We start from the raw sequence: 20,696 nt of genomic DNA, 5'->3' as shown, positions 1-20,696 counted from the left end.
CCAAAAAATGGTAGATCTGGCAGCAATGTCAAAAAGAAACATAAAAAAATCAATTTTCGTCTTTTATTTCACAGTTTTTAATTTAGTTTTGTCAGTGTTCGACTTTTTCTTCTGTTTTTCGTCCATTTTCTTCATTATTGTGAAATAATCGTCAAACAAAAGTCGAAAAATTAGTTCTGCCATTTTTTACCTGCAGAAATTTTGCTGGTAGCCTGTGGTAGAAGAGAAAGCCATTTTGGCTCTCTCTAACTATCTTAAAAATTGCTTGCAGTTTTTCCACTTTTCGTGGTTAAGGAACGCTTTGCGGGTTAAAAATGGTATCAAATGGTAAAAATGGTAACCTCAGGTAAGTAAAGGAACACAACTATAGCTAAATGTGAGTATTTTAATTTTTGACGATTTAATAGAATAGATTTGACGATTTTTCATAAAAATTATCTGGCAACCCTGCATACACCCCAGTTTATGGGTGCATCTCTCACAATAGCTTAACATGGTTCTTTTGTTAAAACGACAACAGAACTTAGTTTGAACGGCACCATTCATCACTTCGTACCTACGCGTTATTTACTTTTAATTTTTTGTTGAAGTTTATAACAAAATATAACAAATTAACAATAAATAAGTGTTATTAAACAATATTCATTCATCAGCTCACATCAAATTCAAGGTATATTTATTCGTGTATTTCCCCATTACAAAAAGGCAGTGTTTATGAATGAATGCAAGCATGTGAAATGTCAAAACACCGCACACCCTTTGTGGATGGTAATGAGAGTGTATGTCACATGGTACAATAATTCTTAGGTAGGCCACAGCTATCAGCTGATTACAATTTTTTTTGTTATGGCTTAATCTGTCAAAACCGTGTTGACTTTCAGAGTTGACATTTATTATTGATCAAAAAATTCAACTCTGTTTTGTTTTCATTTCAACATTTCGTTCTTCTTTTTCTTTGTTTACTCATCCGTAACTCAAAAAATGAGTTAGAGAATCGCACTACTGGCCTACCTATGAATTATTGTACCATGGTATGTCAGTTGGTTTCCTATCAAAGTGTTTCACATTGGGGGAAATTGTTTGAAGAAAATATTTAGAAACAACGGCGGTTGTGTTTGTTCTTACATTTTGAAAAGTTTGAAATTCATTGAGAGTATAAAAAAATAATAATGTAAAAAATTAAGCTACAGAGTTTTATTTATAAATCTACTAAAAGCTAGAAAATAGTTGTTCGCTTAGCATCAAGTGGTATATTTTTCTTCATGATGGAATCTCTCAAATAAAATGCTTCCGCTTTAATTTTGTCACCATTTTTAATATAAATTCAAGCCTTTTATTTGAGAGATTTCATCATGATGAATATACTATTTGATGCTAAGTGAACAATTATTTTCTAGCTGTAAGTACATTTATAAATAACGCACTGCAGCTTATTTTTTTTAATTATTTTTTAATTTTAAGTTTTTTTTAGCAAATACAATTTTTGGTTAACTGATAAACCCATAACCAAATTTCAGCCAATGTTGGTCGAAAATGTAGATAAAAACCTTAAAATGTCTGGATTGGGATGGTACCATTTTACCTATGTCCACAATTTTTGGGTGGTAAGTGTCTATAACATTGGGAACTCTATATGCCAAATTACAGTTATTTCATGTTGCATAATTTTCAGTGGCAGTCACTAAGTCTGTCTGGTTACCCCAAAATTTGTACCAATTGTTGCTGGAAGTCGTCTGTTAACGCAAAAAGTCAGCAGAAGAGAGCGATTCGAGAGTGACATTTTGACAGTTCTTTCACTGAGAGTTTGCAAATTCTTGCTGGACAAATTTCTTCTAGCAAGCCCTAGCAATTCTTCTTCTTCTTAAAAACAATAAAACATCTGTTTTTATTTGTTCGTTGATTTATGTTTGTGAAAATTAAAAACAATTTTGTTGTGGAAATAGCAAGTCCAATTGTATTCTTTTTTGTAGAACAAAGTTGCAAAGTGGGAAAAATCCTTTTTGGGTCAGTTTCTTTTTTATTTTTAGTAAAATACAACATTTTTGCTTCCTTCATTGGCGGAAAAATTGTTCTGTTTTGGCAAGTCAGCTGATTGCTTGCTGGTTTTTGCTGGGAAGGTGTCTGTTTACTTTTTTCTAGCAAAAGAGAATAAAAACTACTTACTCTCTGAGAAAGTTCTTGTTGGACAATTCTTGCTGGGAAAGTAACCAGACAGACCTACTGTATTTTTTTACATGATTCAAATCATTTGCGTTTGTTTTGTCCGTGTTTTTACAGGGAAAGTTGATGGGAAAGAAAATTGAGTTTATGGGCGAGGGAGTAGAGAGGAATGAAAGGGGGTACACACACCTCTGTACTGGCAAATTATGTTTTGTTTCGTTTTTTCTTCGTATACAACCTGAAGTTGGCTGCAGATTTGTTTTTGCATTTTCTTTCATTTTATTTTCTCTGTCGAGAAACAAACAACAGCGAAGACAATTGAAAAAAAACCTTTTGGAGGAAAAACTATTTTTTTTAAGCAAAAACAATTGGAAATGAGTGGAAATATCAAAATTAAAATGCAATTTAAGAGTTACTTTTCATTACAATTTTGCCGTGGCTTTGTTTTTGAACGGCGCAATGAGAAAATGAGTGTGAAGAAGAATTAGAAAAATTATAAAATTGACACAAACATGATTTCCGTATCTAAACAAGAAGGAAATTTTAAAGGAAATTAAGAAGAAAAATTGTCTTTCCAGTTTGAATGTCTAAACACGGTCTTTGGGAAGTTTAAAAGTGAGTAAAATTTTAAATATGATTTCAATCATATTGTACTTCATCGGTGGAGTGGCGGATCATAAGCGAGAAACATATGTTTCTCATATGATCATTGGTGCAAGAGTCAGAAACTTAAAATATGCGAATACAATTTTTTTATAGCGAATTCAAATTTTGAAATGTCAGTTGACTCAATCAGCTGGACTGTTGCAAATATCTCATTAAATTTGAGTTGACTTTGTATTAATAAATACAGTATTTTTTGCTTACCTGCACAATCAAAAATTGCACGACTTCTTGTGCAGCAATCCCCAAAATGCAGGAAGCTTAAATTCGCTTACCTGCCCAACAAGGCCGATATCTTCAATATTACTTACGTGCATATGATGTGCAGCTATAAGCAATGTTGAAATAATAAAGTGAGAGACATTTCAAGTTCGGGAGAGAAAACGTTACAATTTTTTACAATTCATTATCTTTTCTTGTGTTGTATTTGTTTTGCACACTTATTATCAGTACAAAATCAGAGTGGTTGAATTTTATCCTTGTTTTTAGTTTGAAAAAAAATTTAAAATTTTTTCTTGTGCAGATATATGTAAATTTTACAACCAAATTGAAGTAAAATCGCCAAAATTTTGATGCAGCTATGCCGAAAATGCAGCTATTGAATGTGCACTAAAACATAATATATTGAACGGAACCTAGAGAATAGTTGCCAATAAACAGATTTTTGGTCAGGTAACGCCAAAATGCAGCTATGAATAATGCAGGTAACCAGAAATTACTGTAACAGATGATTTTTAAATATTAGTTGTGTTCCAAAACCTGCAAAATAGTATTAACTTTCTTCCAGAAGTAAAGAGTTTTTACAATTTGTACCACTTTTACACATTTTACCCGAAAAAGCGTTGCCGTACACAAAAATTGTAAAATGTTTACTTCTCTTTAATAAAAAATGGCGCTGAATGACACTTTCTTTAAAAACTTTTTACACGACAAATTTGGGCGCGTAAAAAAATAGTAACATGGTTGCCGGCGTCTTATTGGCTAATACGCCGACTTTGACATTTGTTCCAGTTTTTTTTTACGTATTTTCCATTTTTCCGTTCCCAAACTATTTAAAAAAACTCGTGTGTGAGAAAAACTTTTTTGCTGTTCTCTCTTTTACGAGTTTTACTATTAAAAAGTACGGGAACGAAGCTATTATGTTGTACTATTTTTCCAATGTTGTGCTAAGAAACCATTGCCGTACTCCCAAAAGTAGCAAAGCTTGCACTTCTCTTTAAACAATAATGGCGCCGAATGACGCTCTCTTCTGGTGTCTTCTTTCACACAAATTTGGGTGAGTAGAAACTAACATCTTGTGTGCATCTGGTTGGCTGATACGTTGATTTTGATATTTCGACCAGTAGTGGAATTCTGTAACTAATGTTTCTAGTTACCGACAAATATCGATAAAATTAAAATGCTTATCATTTCGGTAATTAACGAAATTTGTCGGTAAGTTAGCAACCAAAATAAAGTTGTCGCTAAGTCTTGCCGATAGCAACAGTGTTGTCAAATTTTATTGATACTTTTCATTCATAATTTTGCGATTTAATGTTACCGATATTTGTCGGCAACTCAAAAAATGAGTTAGAGAATCACACTACGGATTGTTTGCATGTTTTGCCATTTTTCCGTTCCCGTGCACTTTGAATAAATTTCTATGTTAAAGAACGTTTTGAGAATTTGCTCTTTTGCTAGCTTTATTATAAAAAAAGTACGTGAAAGAAGAAATTATAATTTTTTAATGCCTGCATACATAATGTTAAAGAAAGAGCCAGCCTTTGAGAGGAAATACTAAACAAATCTGGCACATTCGCTTGGGGTTAGTGGACGATTTTGACCGTAAAATTATTAAAAAAAAAATATTAAATTGTCTTAAAAAGATTAGGGAATTAATATAAAAAATTTAATGTTGTTACCCGAAAAACTTGAAATGAATTATATATGTAATTTTTGTTTCTATTTTACAGCCCTAAATAAATTCTAGTAAACTCTTGTTTTTCTAAACTGAAAAGCAAGATATTCAAAGTAAATATGTCGGAAAATATTTCCATAAAAATGGAACCCTTTGCCAATGATTATAAACAGGAAGATACTAACAGTGATATAAATACGCTAAGCTACAATACAACAAAATTTGAAAATTTTACAAATGATATTAAAGAAGATAAAGTGGACCTGGATAAAATGGAAGAATTTTTACCAGAGAATGCCAATGAATCCACAATTGATATAATCAAAGAAGAGGACGTGGATGAAATGGATGAATTTTTATCGGAAGATTCGCCAACCTCATCGTCATCACTCACATGGAAATCCGATGATCGTATGGACGCTATTATCCAAGATGTAGCACTACCTCAACATGTTACACAACAACAGCTAACTAGTACAACAACTCAACAAATATCCTTACCCAAATTAGAAATCATTGATGTTTACACAGAGGAGGATTATAGTAAAGGCCCTGAGATCAATGGTGAAACAGACACTAACGTCACTGATAATAAAGATAGATGTAGTACTTCATCTTCTCGTGTAGCTCAAACACCTGCTAAACATAAATGTGAAATATGTGGTAGATCTTATAGAGAAGAAAATTATCTAAGCAGACATATGAGAAAAAATCATCCTTTGTCTATAGATACAGAGTATATCTGCAAAATTTGCAATCAAAGATATATCACACAACTAGGTCTTGATTTTCATTTTTATCGGATGCATCCAGAAGCTCGAACCCCTAATAAACATAAGTGTGAAATATGTGGTAGTTGCTATAAACGATCAAACACTCTCCTAGAACATATGAGAATTAAACACCCCTCGTCTATAGATACAGAACATATGTGCGATATTTGTAATCAAAGATTTACCACACAAGTAGGTCTTGATTTTCATTGTTACCGGGTGCATCCAGAAGCTCGAAACCTTAATAAACATAAATGTGAAATATGTGGTATTTGTTATAGACGACCAAATGCTCTCCTAGAACATACAAGAATCAAACACCCTTTGTCTATAAATAAAGGGTATATGTGCAAAAAATGCAATAAAAGATTTACCACACAATCGGGTCTGCATAAACATTCCTTCCGGATTCATCCAGAAGCTCAAACACCTAGTAAACATAAATGTGAAATATGTGGTAGTTGTTATAAACGTGCAAATGCTCTCCTGGAACATATGAGAAAAAAACATCCTTTGTCTATAGATACAGCGTATATGTGCAAAATATGCGATAAAAGATTTATAACACAATATGGCTATTATATACACTGTAAAAAGATGCATTAAACGAAGAATCTACAGCAACGATTTTACAGAATGGACTTGTGGATAATAACTGTACAGAGTGTGTAATGACAAGCAGACATTTCTCATTCATTGGACCGATATAGGCAGGTAGTTACTAGCATACAATCGTAAGTAATGCGGCATAATTTTGAAGACGCAGTCAGGCTCATTAAACATTTAAGAAATCATAGCCGTCATTGTTCCGCTTGTTGGAAAGCTTATAAGGAATTATTCGATCTAACGGTACACATTAAATTGTCATCAATTGTCATAAATGTAATCTAATTTATACATTTTGTTTTCAAATCTTGTAATCACATACATAAGTGATTCTGTGGAATCACTATATCAACATATTATTTGTGTAATATGATATTTTACTCAGCTGTTGAATTGCATACTCATACAACTATACGTAGGTATAGAGATCATAAAAATGCCCACAATAAAATATAAAAATTGACATTTAGTTTTATAAAATCATTTATATGTAAATATGAATAAAAAAAATGTATTTAAAATTATGCAAAACTTTCATTTTTCATTTATTTTTTATTGCCAGAGGTATTTAAGCAATATCATAGACAACAAAAGGAACAACTCTAGTTTAGTAAAAACTCTCCGATTTTTTTGAAATTTTTTCCAGAGGTAGATATTGTTGCGCTGATCATGGGTATATATAATTTTCTTGGGGGACGGATCCGGTTACCCTGTTATTGGACCCGAAAGTCCGGGTACAAAACCCGGGTTAGACCCGGCTCGACTGAACCGATTGCTACAAAATGGGTATCATTGGAAAACTTATGGAAATACCTATCCAAAAAGTGGTGATGATGGGGTTATTTTTAGTTGGTCAGGTGATATAACCCAAAAACTCTTTTTTGGACCCGGATTTTTCTATAAAACCCTCAAAAAGTCGAAAATGAGCCCATTATGGGTGTCCGCTTCATGTATACCAGATTATAGCTCGCACTTTAACCTTTCCAAAATGGTGCTATATGTTTTAATACCTTCTCTCGATCCAGAGATATGGCCCTTAGAATCTTGAGATTTTCACCCTACCCTACAAAAATAAATGATGATAGCTACGTCAATTATTCTAAACAACGCACGAAAACACCATGATATTGTTTTTTGTCATAAATAAACTACGGAAAAACGCAACTGTTTTAAATTGTTGTATGATGCAGAAAAACTTGGCATTATTTTCAAAGTTGGATAAACTGGACTGATGCATCTACCTTGGTAATTGAGTCATACACAATAGCTTTGTTCCTTTACGTGCAAGAATCTTCAAGTTTTACAACTTTTTACTCCAAAAGCGTTCCTTTACTTTAGACACCATACAATTCATATGGAAGCAGATTACAAATTTTGCTACTTTTGCCGGTTTTACCACTTTCAAAAGTAAAGGAACAGACCAAATAACAACAATGTTTTCGCTTCTCTCTCTCTCACTTACTTTGTTGACACAACGTGTGTCTCTGGTTAAAACGACAACAGAACTCAGTTTCAACGGCACCATCATTCCCTTCGTACCTACGCGTTAATTACATTCAATTTCTTGTTAAAGTTTATAACTAAATATAATAAATTAACAATAAATAAGTGTTATTCAACTATTCATTCTTCAGCTCACATCAATTTCAAGGTATATTTATTCGTCTATTTCCCCATTATAAAAATGTAGTATTTATGAATGAATGCAAGCATGTGAAAAAAAAAACACCGCAGACGGTTTGTGGATGGTAATGAGAGTGTGTGTCATTTCGGTTGCTCTCACAGTGTTTCACATTGGGAGAAATTGTTTAAAGAAAAAAAATATTAAAAAACGCCGGTTGTGTTTGTCATTACATTTTGAAAAATTTGATAATTCATTAAATAGAATAAAGCATATAATGGTGACCAATACATTTGCAACAAAATTTCACGTTTTAGAAAATGTTCATTTAATTTTTAAAGTACAATTAGGTATTTTTGCAATTATTTATAGTTTAGTCCTTCAAAATAAAAAAATAAATAAAGTCTTGACTCAATATACAACAGCAATTATGAAAAAATATGAAAATACATTACACACCTTAAAATTTAATGGTTAAAAACATATGCAACTGAAACGAATCGCATGAAAAAATCTTCAATATTTCGTAAAATGTGAGGTAAATTTGAGAACTGATATCAGTCTCACGTACTTTATTGGCGGAGTGGCAGGTCATGAGTAGTAGAGCTGTCAAAAAATCTTTGGCACTATCGATAATATCGATTATTATTTAAAAATTCAATATCGATAGATAGTTTTGCCTATCGATATTATCGGAATAAAAAACCCTAACCTGAAATTCATTGAAATAAATAGAAATTTCGCTGCTTTTAGGTTATGTGTGTGTGTGTGATGGTAAGTAAGTAGACACACGTACACATTTTTCGGTAAAGTAAAATGTATTTTTTTTATTTTTTATAAAATAAAATCAATTGTTTATTCTCCTTTACATTTCTGTGAAATACTTGTGCAAAATTTCAAGAAAATCATTGACATTTCCGCCATTTTCATCTCCAAATTATTGGTGATGACAACTTAACGATCATATCGATAGCAATCGATATTTTAAAACATTATATCGAAAATATCTAATGTTGGGAATATCGATAGCTTGCCAGCTCTAATAAGTAGACACGGAATCCTATGCAAATGCATATATGGTTAGGATGGTCGTCGAGAAAATCTGATTAGACAGAAACTCGGTTTATTACAAAATAAAACGAAATTTTTGCATATTTTACATATCGTGCATATTTTAACATATTTTTACATATCTGCATAAAATGAGCATATGCAAAACCATATGCAAAAATATATTCAAAGATTTGTGGTCTCAATATCCCACCGAAATGACTGAAATTTGGCATTTTGTCTTCATTGTGGGTACAAAGCATTCCACCTGAAATTTGTCGGTATAGGTCCACGTCTTCATATAGCCCCCAAAGAACGGTACCTTCGGATTTCTGATATTTAGAAGGTTGTTCCCTTAATATCCCTCCGAAATGGCTGAAATTTGGTATTAAGTCTTCCTTGGGGGTAAAAAAACTTTCACCAAAAATTTGTCGGTTTAGGTTCAGGCCTTCATATTGCCCCCATAGAACGATACCTCCCAATTTTCGGTATTTTGAAGGTTGTGATTATACATTTCTATTTTTTATTGACTTGTCTGAAGATAATTTTAAACAGAAAAAATTTACACACAAACAAACAGCGTTCACTTATTCGGAACTGACTGTTATAGCTAAGTACACAGCTTTACTTTACTTCTTTACTAGACGATGTTTACACTTCGCGATAAAATTCATAACTGATCACTGTTTGCCCGTCATCTGATATTTATATGCCCACATTTATCGTTTGGAAGTATCTAGAGCATGCATCTGGCAACCTCGAGAAGCCAACTAACAACTAACACACAGACGCACACTCGCACCAAACGAACAACCAGACTCACATACATGGGCGAAGATCAGCACAGGTGGACAAATGACGTAATTACAACAACAAACAAATGCAAGAAATAAAGGAGTAACAAACTAAACGATAATTACATGATTATGACGAAATAAACAAAAGCACATTAATGGAAGGTAAAGTAAGAACTAGAATGAAGAAGAGAATTCTACATGGTAGTTGTTGTTGCTGATACTGCGTAATAAAACTTTACGTTACAATTCAAATTTTCAAATTAACGAAAATTCAAATAAATTAACTTAAATCTATCAGTTACATTCGTAACATCGCCTCCCGCTTAAGCCTGTTGGTCTCGAATAGGCACAGTTCCCTCTCGGTGGTATGGGCATTGGTAACACTGCCTCCCGCTTAAGCCTGTTCCTCTTGACTAGGCGCAGTTCTCGTTCCGCAGTGGTGGCAACCGATTTTGATGTATCCTCTTCGCCATCTGCTTTGGCCTTTCGCTCCTCTGGACGTCGTTGTTTTCTCTCTCGCGACGTTATACCTTCTTTCTTCGTGGTCACCCTCCTACGTGCCACCTGTTCTTCATCGGACTTGTCCTTCCTTGCTGTACGGCCGCTTTTCGATGTACCTTGCCTCGACGTACATATTCGCTTTTCCCCCTCGTTGCGGGATTTTTCCACTTTCCTACGGGCCAATTGTCGGCGGCTTCCACCTTCAGGGTATAATTCTGCCCTTGGGCGATGTATGCTTTTCTTCTCTTTGTAGCCCACTCTTATCGGTATTTCCACATTGGACCATGTCATCACACATTGCTTTATGTCCAGATTGATATCGAGGGCAATCATGAAGTCTACACCAAGTATAACTTCGTCCACAATATCGGCCACTATAAAATAGAGTTGTGCTTTCTAGTTCGTTTAGCTGATCGATCTTTTTAGTTCAGGTCTTTTGATTGAACTAGTTCGTTCTTTTAGTTCAGTAGTTCAGTTCGTCGTTCAGCAAGTACTTTGCAATAAAACTCTCTAAAATGTTGCACATTACCATATAGTTGACCGAAGATCCTATAAACTGTTGATAATGAATTGGGAGAGTGCTTTTCTCGTTGGTAGAGTATACCCAGGACAGTGTGACACAAGTTCTGTTTTTTTTTTTTAATTCTGTCTCACCAACTATGTGTAACGCATGATGACCTTTTGCTTATACCATTTTGCCTATAAAATTCTTCAAGCTTTTTCATAGGAGGCGGTCTCCGGATGTTGAAAGCTTGTACTTGGCAATTCTACTCCAACCGCGTCAGATTCCAAGTTCAGAGTCCTGTGTGTTTGCTGCCGTTTCAAGAGGCCTTTTCGCGACCAAAGGAATATGATGATGCTTTGTCTTCATGTGTCTACTTAAATTGCTGCCGTTTCAAGAGGCCTTTTCACGACCAAAGGAATATGATGATGCTTTGTCTTCATGTGTCTACTTAAATTGCCAATGTACCCTACAGCAGAACTCAAGGATGTGGGGCAATACTTGCATGTCGCTCTTTTAGATTCATTTTCCTTAAAATGCATCCAAATTCCACTATATTTTCTGTTTTCAGATATATTACTTTCTAAGAACAATTTCACTAGCAAAATGTAATTGTCTTACCCTGCGTTTACACATGACAGGACAGTTGAGTACATGTATTAATTGTCAAAAACCCAAAACTTGTCTGTGTGACGTAGACGTCTAGACGACTGCAAAAACAGTTGTCAAATTATGAATGAAAATCGTCGATTTGTTTTTGTTTTCCGTTCACATATTTTTTGTTCATGTTCTTTTGTTTTCAACACATTTCATCAATTATTATCTCACTTGATTTACAAAAATGTCAAAAATTTGTTAACCCTACTTTCTGTGAAAAAATTACAGACAGCTGACAAATATATGTATGTGTTAGTAAATCAGAGTTTGAAGACAAATTGTATGGTGCAAACGCCGGTTGAAACAGCTGACATTTCTTTCGTTCTTTTACTGAACTACTGAACTATAAAGAACGACTTCAAGTGATCTAGTTCAGTCGTTCTTTGAGCTGAGTCGTTCAATTGAACTAGTTCGTTCGCGAACTACACAACTCTACTATAAAATCGAAATTTACCGATTTCCTACCCATACTTAGCCTTTAGTAGGCCTTTCCATGCACCGTTGTAGTCTCGCCTGTGGCCGTCCGCAATTTGACTCCATTTAACGGCAATACCTTCCCTTTTACCAAATCCGGTCTAATAATGGACTTTGTTGCACCGGTCTCCAATGTCAAGGTGCACAATACACCATTTATGAAGCCTTTAACCGTTAAGTTGTGATTCTCCTGCTAGACTATGGCTATAGAAATTGTGGGACCATCGTTTTCATCATCTCCCGGCGGCGCTTCATGATTAGCAGAACTTGCAGTATCTGATTCACCTGATGTCTCTCTTTGCATATTCTTGGCCACCGGTTGGTCTTCGCTTTTTGAAGGCGGTGAGGCGGATTTGGGCCTTTGTTGTCGCAATCTGCATTCCCGTGTAATGTGTCCAGACTTCCGACAGTTATAGCACGTCTTTTTCGTTCTGAAAGCACCTCGTTTCACTTTATCTATTACCTACATTAGTGCATCTTTCATTAGTTCGACAACGGTCTGAGGATTGTTGTCCTCAACTTCCAACTTCCGCACATTGCAAGCCTCTTGCTTATGTCTGCCACCATACTTAAGTTCGAGAGCAGCAATTATATCTCCATACTTGTTTCGGCGGGAATATTCTGTAATACGTCAGCAGCACAGCCCGTCAATGCTTCGAGAAATTCTTGGAACGATAACGAGTTCCAAGAATTTCTCGAAGCCACCGCCTCGAATTGTAATTTGAAGACATCAAACGATGTAGATCCGTCGAATTCAGGAGGCTTGCTTTCATAGTGTTATCAATAACTCGCACTGGTGCTCCTTGATTTCCAGTTCCGATATTTTCTTTTCCAGATTCACAAAGTTCTTGTCGTGGGCCAGAAATTGCAGATCCGGTTTCTTTAAATGGTTTTCCACAACCTACAATCGCTTTTCAATAACTTGCGTAATATTCTCGAGTCTTTCGCTAATTTTTCTAAAATTTGCCTCTAATTCTTCCAATTTTTGGGAATTTTCGTCCAATTCCTCCGTCAGACATTTGAAGCTTTAATTTATTGCAATAGATTCCTCCTCCATTCTCTTACTAAATTCCTGCGCCAATGTTGCTGTATATTTACAGCAACATACATCTGTATTTTTATTTATATTATTTAATAATTTACATTGTGGACGATTTTAGACAAACATTAATGTTTTAAAAATTTTGAAATAAGCAATGAAACATCAAGAAAAGTTAAATATTAATTCTCCCTTAAATTTGCCACTCTCGATTTTGCTCAGCTCTGGTTTGCATATTTTGCCATTGTTCCGTTCCCATGCATTTTGAATAAATTACTATGGTAAAGAAAATGTAGAGAATTTGCCCTTCTGCTAACTTTATTATTAAAGAAGTATTTGTTGTGTATTTATTTCAGCTAAAGTCCATACTTTGTTGCTTCAAAATTTGAAGAAACAAAATGTTTAACAGTGGGTATTGAAATTGATTACTACGAGCGGAGGCAGAGAATACTATAGTTTCGGAAGCAGCCAAACTTCCTCATCAGTTCTCTTAACCGCTGACTCTGTATCAATAAACAGGTCAATAAGAGTGACCAGAAAATTAAACAGAACGAGAAATTTTCTGCATCCTCCTAAATCTGTTGACCGCACAATTGAGTCAGAATAATCAAAATCATATACCCACTACTGTTTTTATGCTGTCTTTGCAATCGCAAAGAAGACAAGCATAAGTAGTGTTGTTTGCAGTAAGCAGAGATCACAACAAAATGTTGTTTTTGCTTTATGCGTAGTCAACAAGTAAGGCCGTGCTGATTGCCTGTTATTGTTGTTGGCTTTGTATTGTTGGACTGCAAAATAATACTTGTTGTGTATTTATTTCAGCTAAAGTCCATACTTTGTTGCTTCAAAATTTGAAGAAACAAAATGTTTAACAGTGGGTATTGAAATTGATTACTACGAGCGGAGGCAGAGAATACTATAGTTTCGGAAGCAGCCAAACTTCCTCATCAGTTCTCTTAACCGCTGACTCTGTATCAATAAACAGGTCAATAAGAGTGACCAGAAAATTAAACAGAACGAGAAATTTTCTGTATCCTCCTAAATCTGTTGACCGCACAATTGAGTCAGAATAATCAAAATCATATACCCACTACTGTTTTTATGCTGTCTTTGCAATCGCAAAGAAGACAAGCATAAGTAGTGTTGTTTGCAGTAAGCAGAGATCACAACAAAATGTTGTTTTTGCTTTATGCGTAGTCAACAAGTAAGGCCGTGCTGATTGCCTGTTATTGTTGTTGGCTTTGTATTGTTGGACTGCAAAATAATACTTGTTGTGTATTTATTTCAGCTAAAGTCCATACTTTGTTGCTTCAAAATTTGAAGAAACAAAATGTTTAACAGTGGGTATTGAAATTGATTACTACGAGCGGAGGCAGAGAATACTATAGTTTCGGAAGCAGCCAAACTTCCTCATCAGTTCTCTTAACCGCTGACTCTGTATCAATAAACAGGTCAATAAGAGTGACCAGAAAATTAAACAGAACGAGAAATTTTCTGTATCCTCCTAAATCTGTTGACCGCACAATTGAGTCAGAATAATCAAAATCATATACCCACTACTGTTTTTATGCTGTCTTTGCAATCGCAAAGAAGACAAGCATAAGTAGTGTTGTTTGCAGTAAGCAGAGATCACAACAAAATGTTGTTTTTGCTTTATGCGTAGTCAACAAGTAAGGCCGTGCTGATTGCCTGTTATTGTTGTTGGCTTTGTATTGTTGGACTGCAAAATAATACTTGTTGTGTATTTATTTCAGCTAAAGTCCATACTTTGTTGCTTCAAAATTTGAAGAAACAAAATGTTTAACAGTGGGTATTGAAATTGATTACTACGAGCGGAGGCAGAGAATACTATAGTTTCGGAAGCAGCCAAACTTCCTCATACCCACTGTTAAACATTTTGTTTCTTCAAATTTTGAAGCAACAAAGTATGGACTTTAGCTGAAATAAATACACAACAAGTATTATTTTGCAGTCCAACAATACAAAGCCAACAACAATAACAGGCAATCAGCACGGCCTTACTTGTTGACTACGCATAAAGCAAAAACAACATTTTGTTGTGATCTCTGCTTACTGCAAACAACACTACTTATGCTTGTCTTCTTTGCGATTGCAAAGACAGCATAAAAACAGTAGTGGGTATATGATTTTGATTATTCTGACTCAATTGTGCGGTCAACAGATTTAGGAGGATACAGAAAATTTCTCGTTCTGTTTAATTTTCTGGTCACTCTTATTGACCTGTTTATTGATACAGAGTCAGCGGTTAAGAGAACTGATGAGGAAGTTTGGCTGCTTCCGAAACTATAGTATTCTCTGCCTCCGCTCGTAGTAATCAATTTCAATACCCACTGTTAAACATTTTGTTTCTTCAAATTTTGAAGCAACAAAGTATGGACTTTAGCTGAAATAAATACACAACAAGTATTATTTTGCAGTCCAACAATACAAAGCCAACAACAATAACAGGCAATCAGCACGGCCTTACTTGTTGACTACGCATAAAGCAAAAACAACATTTTGTTGTGATCTCTGCTTACTGCAAACAACACTACTTATGCTTGTCTTCTTTGCGATTGCAAAGACAGCATAAAAACAGTAGTGGGTATATGATTTTGATTATTCTGACTCAATTGTGCGGTCAACAGATTTAGGAGGATACAGAAAATTTCTCGTTCTGTTTAATTTTCTGGTCACTCTTATTGACCTGTTTATTGATACAGAGTCAGCGGTTAAGAGAACTGATGAGGAAGTTTGGCTGCTTCCGAAACTATAGTATTCTCTGCCTCCGCTCGTAGTAATCAATTTCAATACCCACTGTTAAACATTTTGTTTCTTCAAATTTTGAAGCAACAAAGTATGGACTTTAGCTGAAATAAATACACAACAAGTATTATTTTGCAGTCCAACAATACAAAGCCAACAACATTAAAGAAGTATGTGAAAGAAGTATACCCAATGTTAAAGAAAGAGCCCGTCTTTGAGAGGAAATACTAAACAAATCTGGCACCTTCGCTTAGGGTTAGTGGACGATTTTGACCGTGAAAATTAATAAAAAATTGTCTTAAAAAGATTACAGAATTAATATATAATTTTATGTTGTTACAAAAAAAAAAAAAAAAAAAAAAAAAAATAAATAAAAATAATTACATATGCAATCTTTGTGTCTATTTTACAGCCCTAAAATACATTGTTGTAAGATCTTGATTTCTTTAATTGAAAAGAAATATATTCAAAGTAAAGATGTCGGAGAATTTTTCCATAAAAACTGAACCCTTTGCCAATGATTATGAACATGAAATTTTCAACAATGATAGAAATACACTAAGTGGCAATATAACAAAACTTGAACATTTTACAAATTTGGGAAATGATATCAAAGAAGAGAAACTAGACTTGGATACAATGGAAGAACATTTCCCGGAGAATGTCGATAAGTCCATAACTGATAAAATTAAAAATGAAGACGTGGATGAAATGGACGAATTGTTAGCCGAGAATTCACATAGCAAAGAGGACGTGGATAAAATGGACGAATTTGTAACGGAGGTTTCATCTAGCTCTTACTCACTGTCATCAAGCACATGGAAATCTGATGATCGTACGGAAGTTATTACTCAACAGATATCTTTACCAAAATTAGAAATAATGGATGTGCACGAAGATGAGCAGAATGGTAGTTGTTCAGGTCTCGAAGTGCATACTACCCGGTTGCATCAGGTTCATTCCACTGATAAACCTACAGAACATAAATGTGAAATATGTGGTTGTTGTTATAATGAATCTCTTAGTCTCCGGACACATATAAGACATAAACATCCTTTGTCTATAGATTCTGATTATATATGTGCAATTTGTAATCAAAAGTTTACCACACAAATAGGTTTTGATAGGCATACCGAACGGGTGCATCTAGTAGCTGTAACACCTACTATACATAAATGTGAAATATGTGGTACTTGTTTTAAAGAAGTTTGTCATCTCCGGAAACATATAAGTAATGAACATCCTTCGTCTATAGGATCAGAGTATATGTGCGAAATTTGTAATCAAAGGTTTACCACACAAACAGGTCTTAATATGCATTCCGACCGGACGCATCCAGAAACTCAAACTCCTGCTGATCATAAATGCGAAATATGTGGTAGTTGTTATGGGACACCTTCCGCTCTCCGGGCACATATAAGAAATAAACACCCATCATCTATATATTCAAAGTATATCTGCAAAATTTGTAATCAAAAATTTGTCACACAAAGAGGCCTTACCAGACATTCTTACTGGACGCATTCAGAAACTCAACCACCTGCTGAATATAAATGTAAAATATGTGGTACATGTTATACACAATCTAGATATCTTGAGGCACATATAAGAAAGAAACATCCTTCGTCCATAGATGCAGATTATGTCTGCGAAACATGTCATAAAAGATTTGCCACACAATGTGATCTTGAAAGGCATTGTAAAAAGATGCATTAAATTAAGTCGCCGGTGCCACGCCCCGAATCTATGGCAGCGATTTTACAGAATATACTTACGGATTATGACTGTAGAGAATGTGTAATGACAAACGGAAAATTCTCATTCATTGAGACGATATGAACGGACACTTACCAAAATAAAAAATATGAGAACTGCAGCATGCTTGTGAAGGCGCAGTCCGGCCTCATTAAACATTTAAAGAAATCCTAGCCACCAATGTCCCGCTTCTGGAAAAGCTTATAAGGTAATATTCAACATAACGACATTTTGCTCGACTTCCGAATAGAATCCTCATATGACTGTACATAGATACACCTAGAACAAATGTCGACAATAAAATGTAAATATTGACCTTTAGTTGTATAAAATCACTCAAATGTACCGAATTAAATAAAAATTTTAATAAAAAATATGCAAGAGTTTCAGTTATTGGATTTGTTATTTAAGTAATATTCCACCTTCATCTACAACAGAAACACGATAATTAGTAATTCACGGGTCCTTATAGTAATGCTAGACTTACATTTACAGGAGGACAGACTGGAACAAGTACAGCTCACAAACGACTTCGGTGCTAAGCAATCCCCAAAGATTGTCCACAGAAAAGGAAGTCGAGGTTCCTGTAAATGATCTAAGTAAGTCACTCCTGAGATGCTACAAGGATTCCTGCCCTATAACCTACCCTGGGAAGAAATCTCAGCCGGTATGGTGGAACAAAGACCTGGCCAGTCTTCGCAAGGCGGCCAGGAAGTCATACAACAAAGCCAGCAAATCTTCTGTCGGTACAGATTGGGATACCTACAGGGTTAATTTCAATAAGTACAAGAGTGAAATTAAAAAGGCTAAACAGAGATCTTGGGCTTGCTTCGCTGTGTCCACAGAAGGAGTTCACGAAGCTGCCAGGTTTCGTAAGATTCTATCCAAGGATTCCAAACCCATGGGTAGCATCAAACGAGAAAACGGCACGTGGACTAACTCTGGTCTAGAGACTCTAAATCTGCTGTCTGAAGTGCATTTTCCAGGCTGTACAGACCTAGAGAGTGACTCGCAGCAAACGAATCACAATCAGGGCTGCACGGCACAGACGAGCAACTGATTGACAGCTTAACTAGCATCCCAAGAATAAAATGGGCAATAGACAGCTTTCAACCCTATAAATCTCCTGGACCGGATGACATATCGGCTATGTTGCAAAATGCAGCTGACTCGGTACTGGCAACCATAAAGGGAAATTTACAGGGCCTGCCTGCGTCTGTCGTACATACCTAACCCATGGAGGGAGGTAACGGTGACTTACATTCCCAAAGCTGGGAAGCCTAGTCACACACTACCTATGGACTATAGACCTATTAGTCTTTCTTCCTTCCTCCTTAAAACTCTAGAGAGACTACTCGACTACGACATCCGGTTTCATCTAGATTCCAATATTATAAGCAACTCGCAGCACGCCTATATTAAAGGCAAGTCGTGGGCACCGCCTTACACGAGGTGGTTGGATATATTGAGAGGAATATGGAGGATTCGTGCTTCACACTTGCATCCTTCCTCGATATAGAGGGAGACTTCAACAATGTGAAGCTGGAATCCATTCATAATTCGCTCACTAACGCAGAAGTTTCCTCTATCCTTGTTAGGTGGGTTGATGAAATGCTGAAGAGCAGAATCATCAACTCCCATCTAGGAGAGAGTTCCGTAAGGAAAAAGGTTTGCAGGCGTACGCCTCAAGGAGGAGTTTTATCACTCCTCCACTGTCTCCTTGTAATAAACGAAATTCTTGTGAAATTCAACCAACTAAGGATGAAGGTGGTAGCCTATGCTGACGATGTTGTTATCCTCATAAGCGGCAAATTCTTTCCGACCATATCAGACCTTATGCTGCGTGCTTTAGAGCAGCTGCCTCGCTGGGCTCGCACCAATGGACTTGGTGTGAATCCAACGAAGACTAAGCTCGTACTCTACACGAAGAAGCGCACTGTAACTTCTTATTGCGCCATGATACACACAAACCAAAGGCAAATCCAAAATTGAACATTTCTGTCGATTTTTAAACTACGAAAATGTTTTTGTTGTTTCAATAACAACATTTTTAACAAAAGTTGTTAAAATTTGTTTACAGAATATCAAGGTTGTTAATATGAGTTCCTCGAAAATATAACAAAATATAACGACTGTCGTTAAAATGTTACATAATCGGCCCACTAAGGTTACAATTTTTACCATTTGTTACCGTTTTTAACCTGCAAAGCGTTCTTTAACCCAAAAAAGTGGTAAAACCATAGACTCATAAATATACAGATTACAATTTTTCCGCGGTCAAGTCACTTAAACCCGAAAACTCAAAAAAGTTCGAAGACGATTTTTGGGGAAAATTACAGTATGTTCTTGGATATTTTTATCTTAGAATATAGTTCCCATCAAAAATAATACCATCTCGAATCGCTCTCTTTTACTGACTTTTTGTGTTAACAGACGACTTCCAGCAACAATTGGTACAAATTGTTATCAATTTTGGGGTAACCAGACAGACTTTTATTTTGAAAGTCAAGTTCAATCAGCTGTGCTTATGCATCTACCTTGGTAATTGTGACATGCACAATAACAACAATGTGTCTCTCTCTTTCATTCAATCTGTTGCCGCAACATAAGTCTCTTGTTAAATTTTAACAGTTAAAACGAACACAGAAAACAGTTTGAAGGACACCATTCTTCACTTCGTACCAACACGTTATTTACTTTTAATTTTTTGTTGAACTTTATAACAAAATATAACAAATGAACAATTAATGAAAAGTGTTATTAAACAATATTCCTCAATTCACCTAAAATTCAAAGTACGTATATTTATTTTTTTATGTTAGTGTATTACCTCTTTAAAAGGGAAATGTCTATCAAGGAAATCATCCGAAATGTCAAAAACACCGCAGACTGTTTGTGGATGGTAATGAGAGTGTGTGTCATTTGGTTTATTTGGCACAGTGTTTCACATTGGGAAAAATTGTCTGAAGAAAATATTTAGAAAAAAATAAACGGCGGTTGTGTTTGCCATCCGTTGAAACAACTTGAAAAGAGAATTCATTAATTATAGTAAAAAATACAAATGTATGTACCTATGTGAATGTGTAAATGTGAACTAAACTTTGTATTAATAAATAGCATATGATTATTAAATAAAATAAAGCAATATAAATCATTGATAGTTGCATATACAAAGTGAGGGAAAGAGCAAGTCCTTGAGAGAAAATACTAAAAGAATTTGGTACCTTCGCTTAGAGTTGCCTCATTGAACTTGGACGATTTTGACCGTGAAAATAAACAAAAGGTGCTACAACATATCTTAATAAATTGGAAATTAATATAAAAAACAAATTAAATGTTGATTCCAATAATCTTAAAAATAATTATATACGTATGTAATTTTTGTTTCTATTTTACAGCCATAAATTACATTGTTGTAAGATTTTGTTTTCCTTA

At 34.9% G+C, this 20,696-nt stretch overlaps 3 protein-coding genes across 9 annotated transcripts in view; 2 read left to right on the top strand and 1 right to left on the bottom strand.

The window, feature by feature from the left end:
- LOC141403759 (uncharacterized) overlaps positions 1-20,696 on the bottom strand; it is a 567,712-nt gene that overhangs the window by 402,081 nt on the left and 144,935 nt on the right. The gene's annotated exons all lie outside the window — the stretch shown is intronic.
- LOC141401698 (uncharacterized) overlaps positions 519-20,696 on the top strand; it is a 23,768-nt gene continuing 3,590 nt past the window's right edge. Inside the window, exons 1-2 of the mRNA XM_073982076.1 lie at positions 519-670; positions 4,776-5,234. Of these exons, the coding sequence (XP_073838177.1) occupies positions 4,840-5,234 (395 nt within the window). The 5' untranslated portion in view covers positions 519-670; positions 4,776-4,839. The remainder of the gene's footprint in view (positions 671-4,775; positions 5,235-20,696) is intronic.
- The window catches only part of LOC141403792 (uncharacterized), a 26,894-nt gene continuing 13,810 nt past the window's right edge, over positions 7,613-20,696 (top strand). The window contains exons 1-2 of one of the 2 annotated variants that reach the window (XM_073986765.1): positions 7,613-7,750; positions 15,919-17,635. In XM_073986765.1, coding sequence (XP_073842866.1) covers positions 15,984-17,222 — 1,239 coding nt within the window. In that variant the 5' untranslated portion in view covers positions 7,613-7,750; positions 15,919-15,983 and the 3' untranslated portion in view covers positions 17,223-17,635. Of the gene's footprint in view, positions 7,751-15,918; positions 17,636-20,696 lie in introns of those variants that run through there. The other variant, XM_073986762.1, reaches the window with a different exon arrangement.

The sequence above is a fragment of the Musca autumnalis genome, unplaced genomic scaffold (genome assembly GCF_047663935.1).
Source record: "Musca autumnalis isolate F117 unplaced genomic scaffold, ASM4766393v1 scaffold_4, whole genome shotgun sequence".
Classification (NCBI taxonomy): Eukaryota; Metazoa; Arthropoda; class Insecta; order Diptera; family Muscidae; genus Musca; species Musca autumnalis.
The sequence above is the reverse complement of the archived record's forward strand: the minus strand, read 5'-3'. Positions and strand labels throughout refer to the sequence as shown.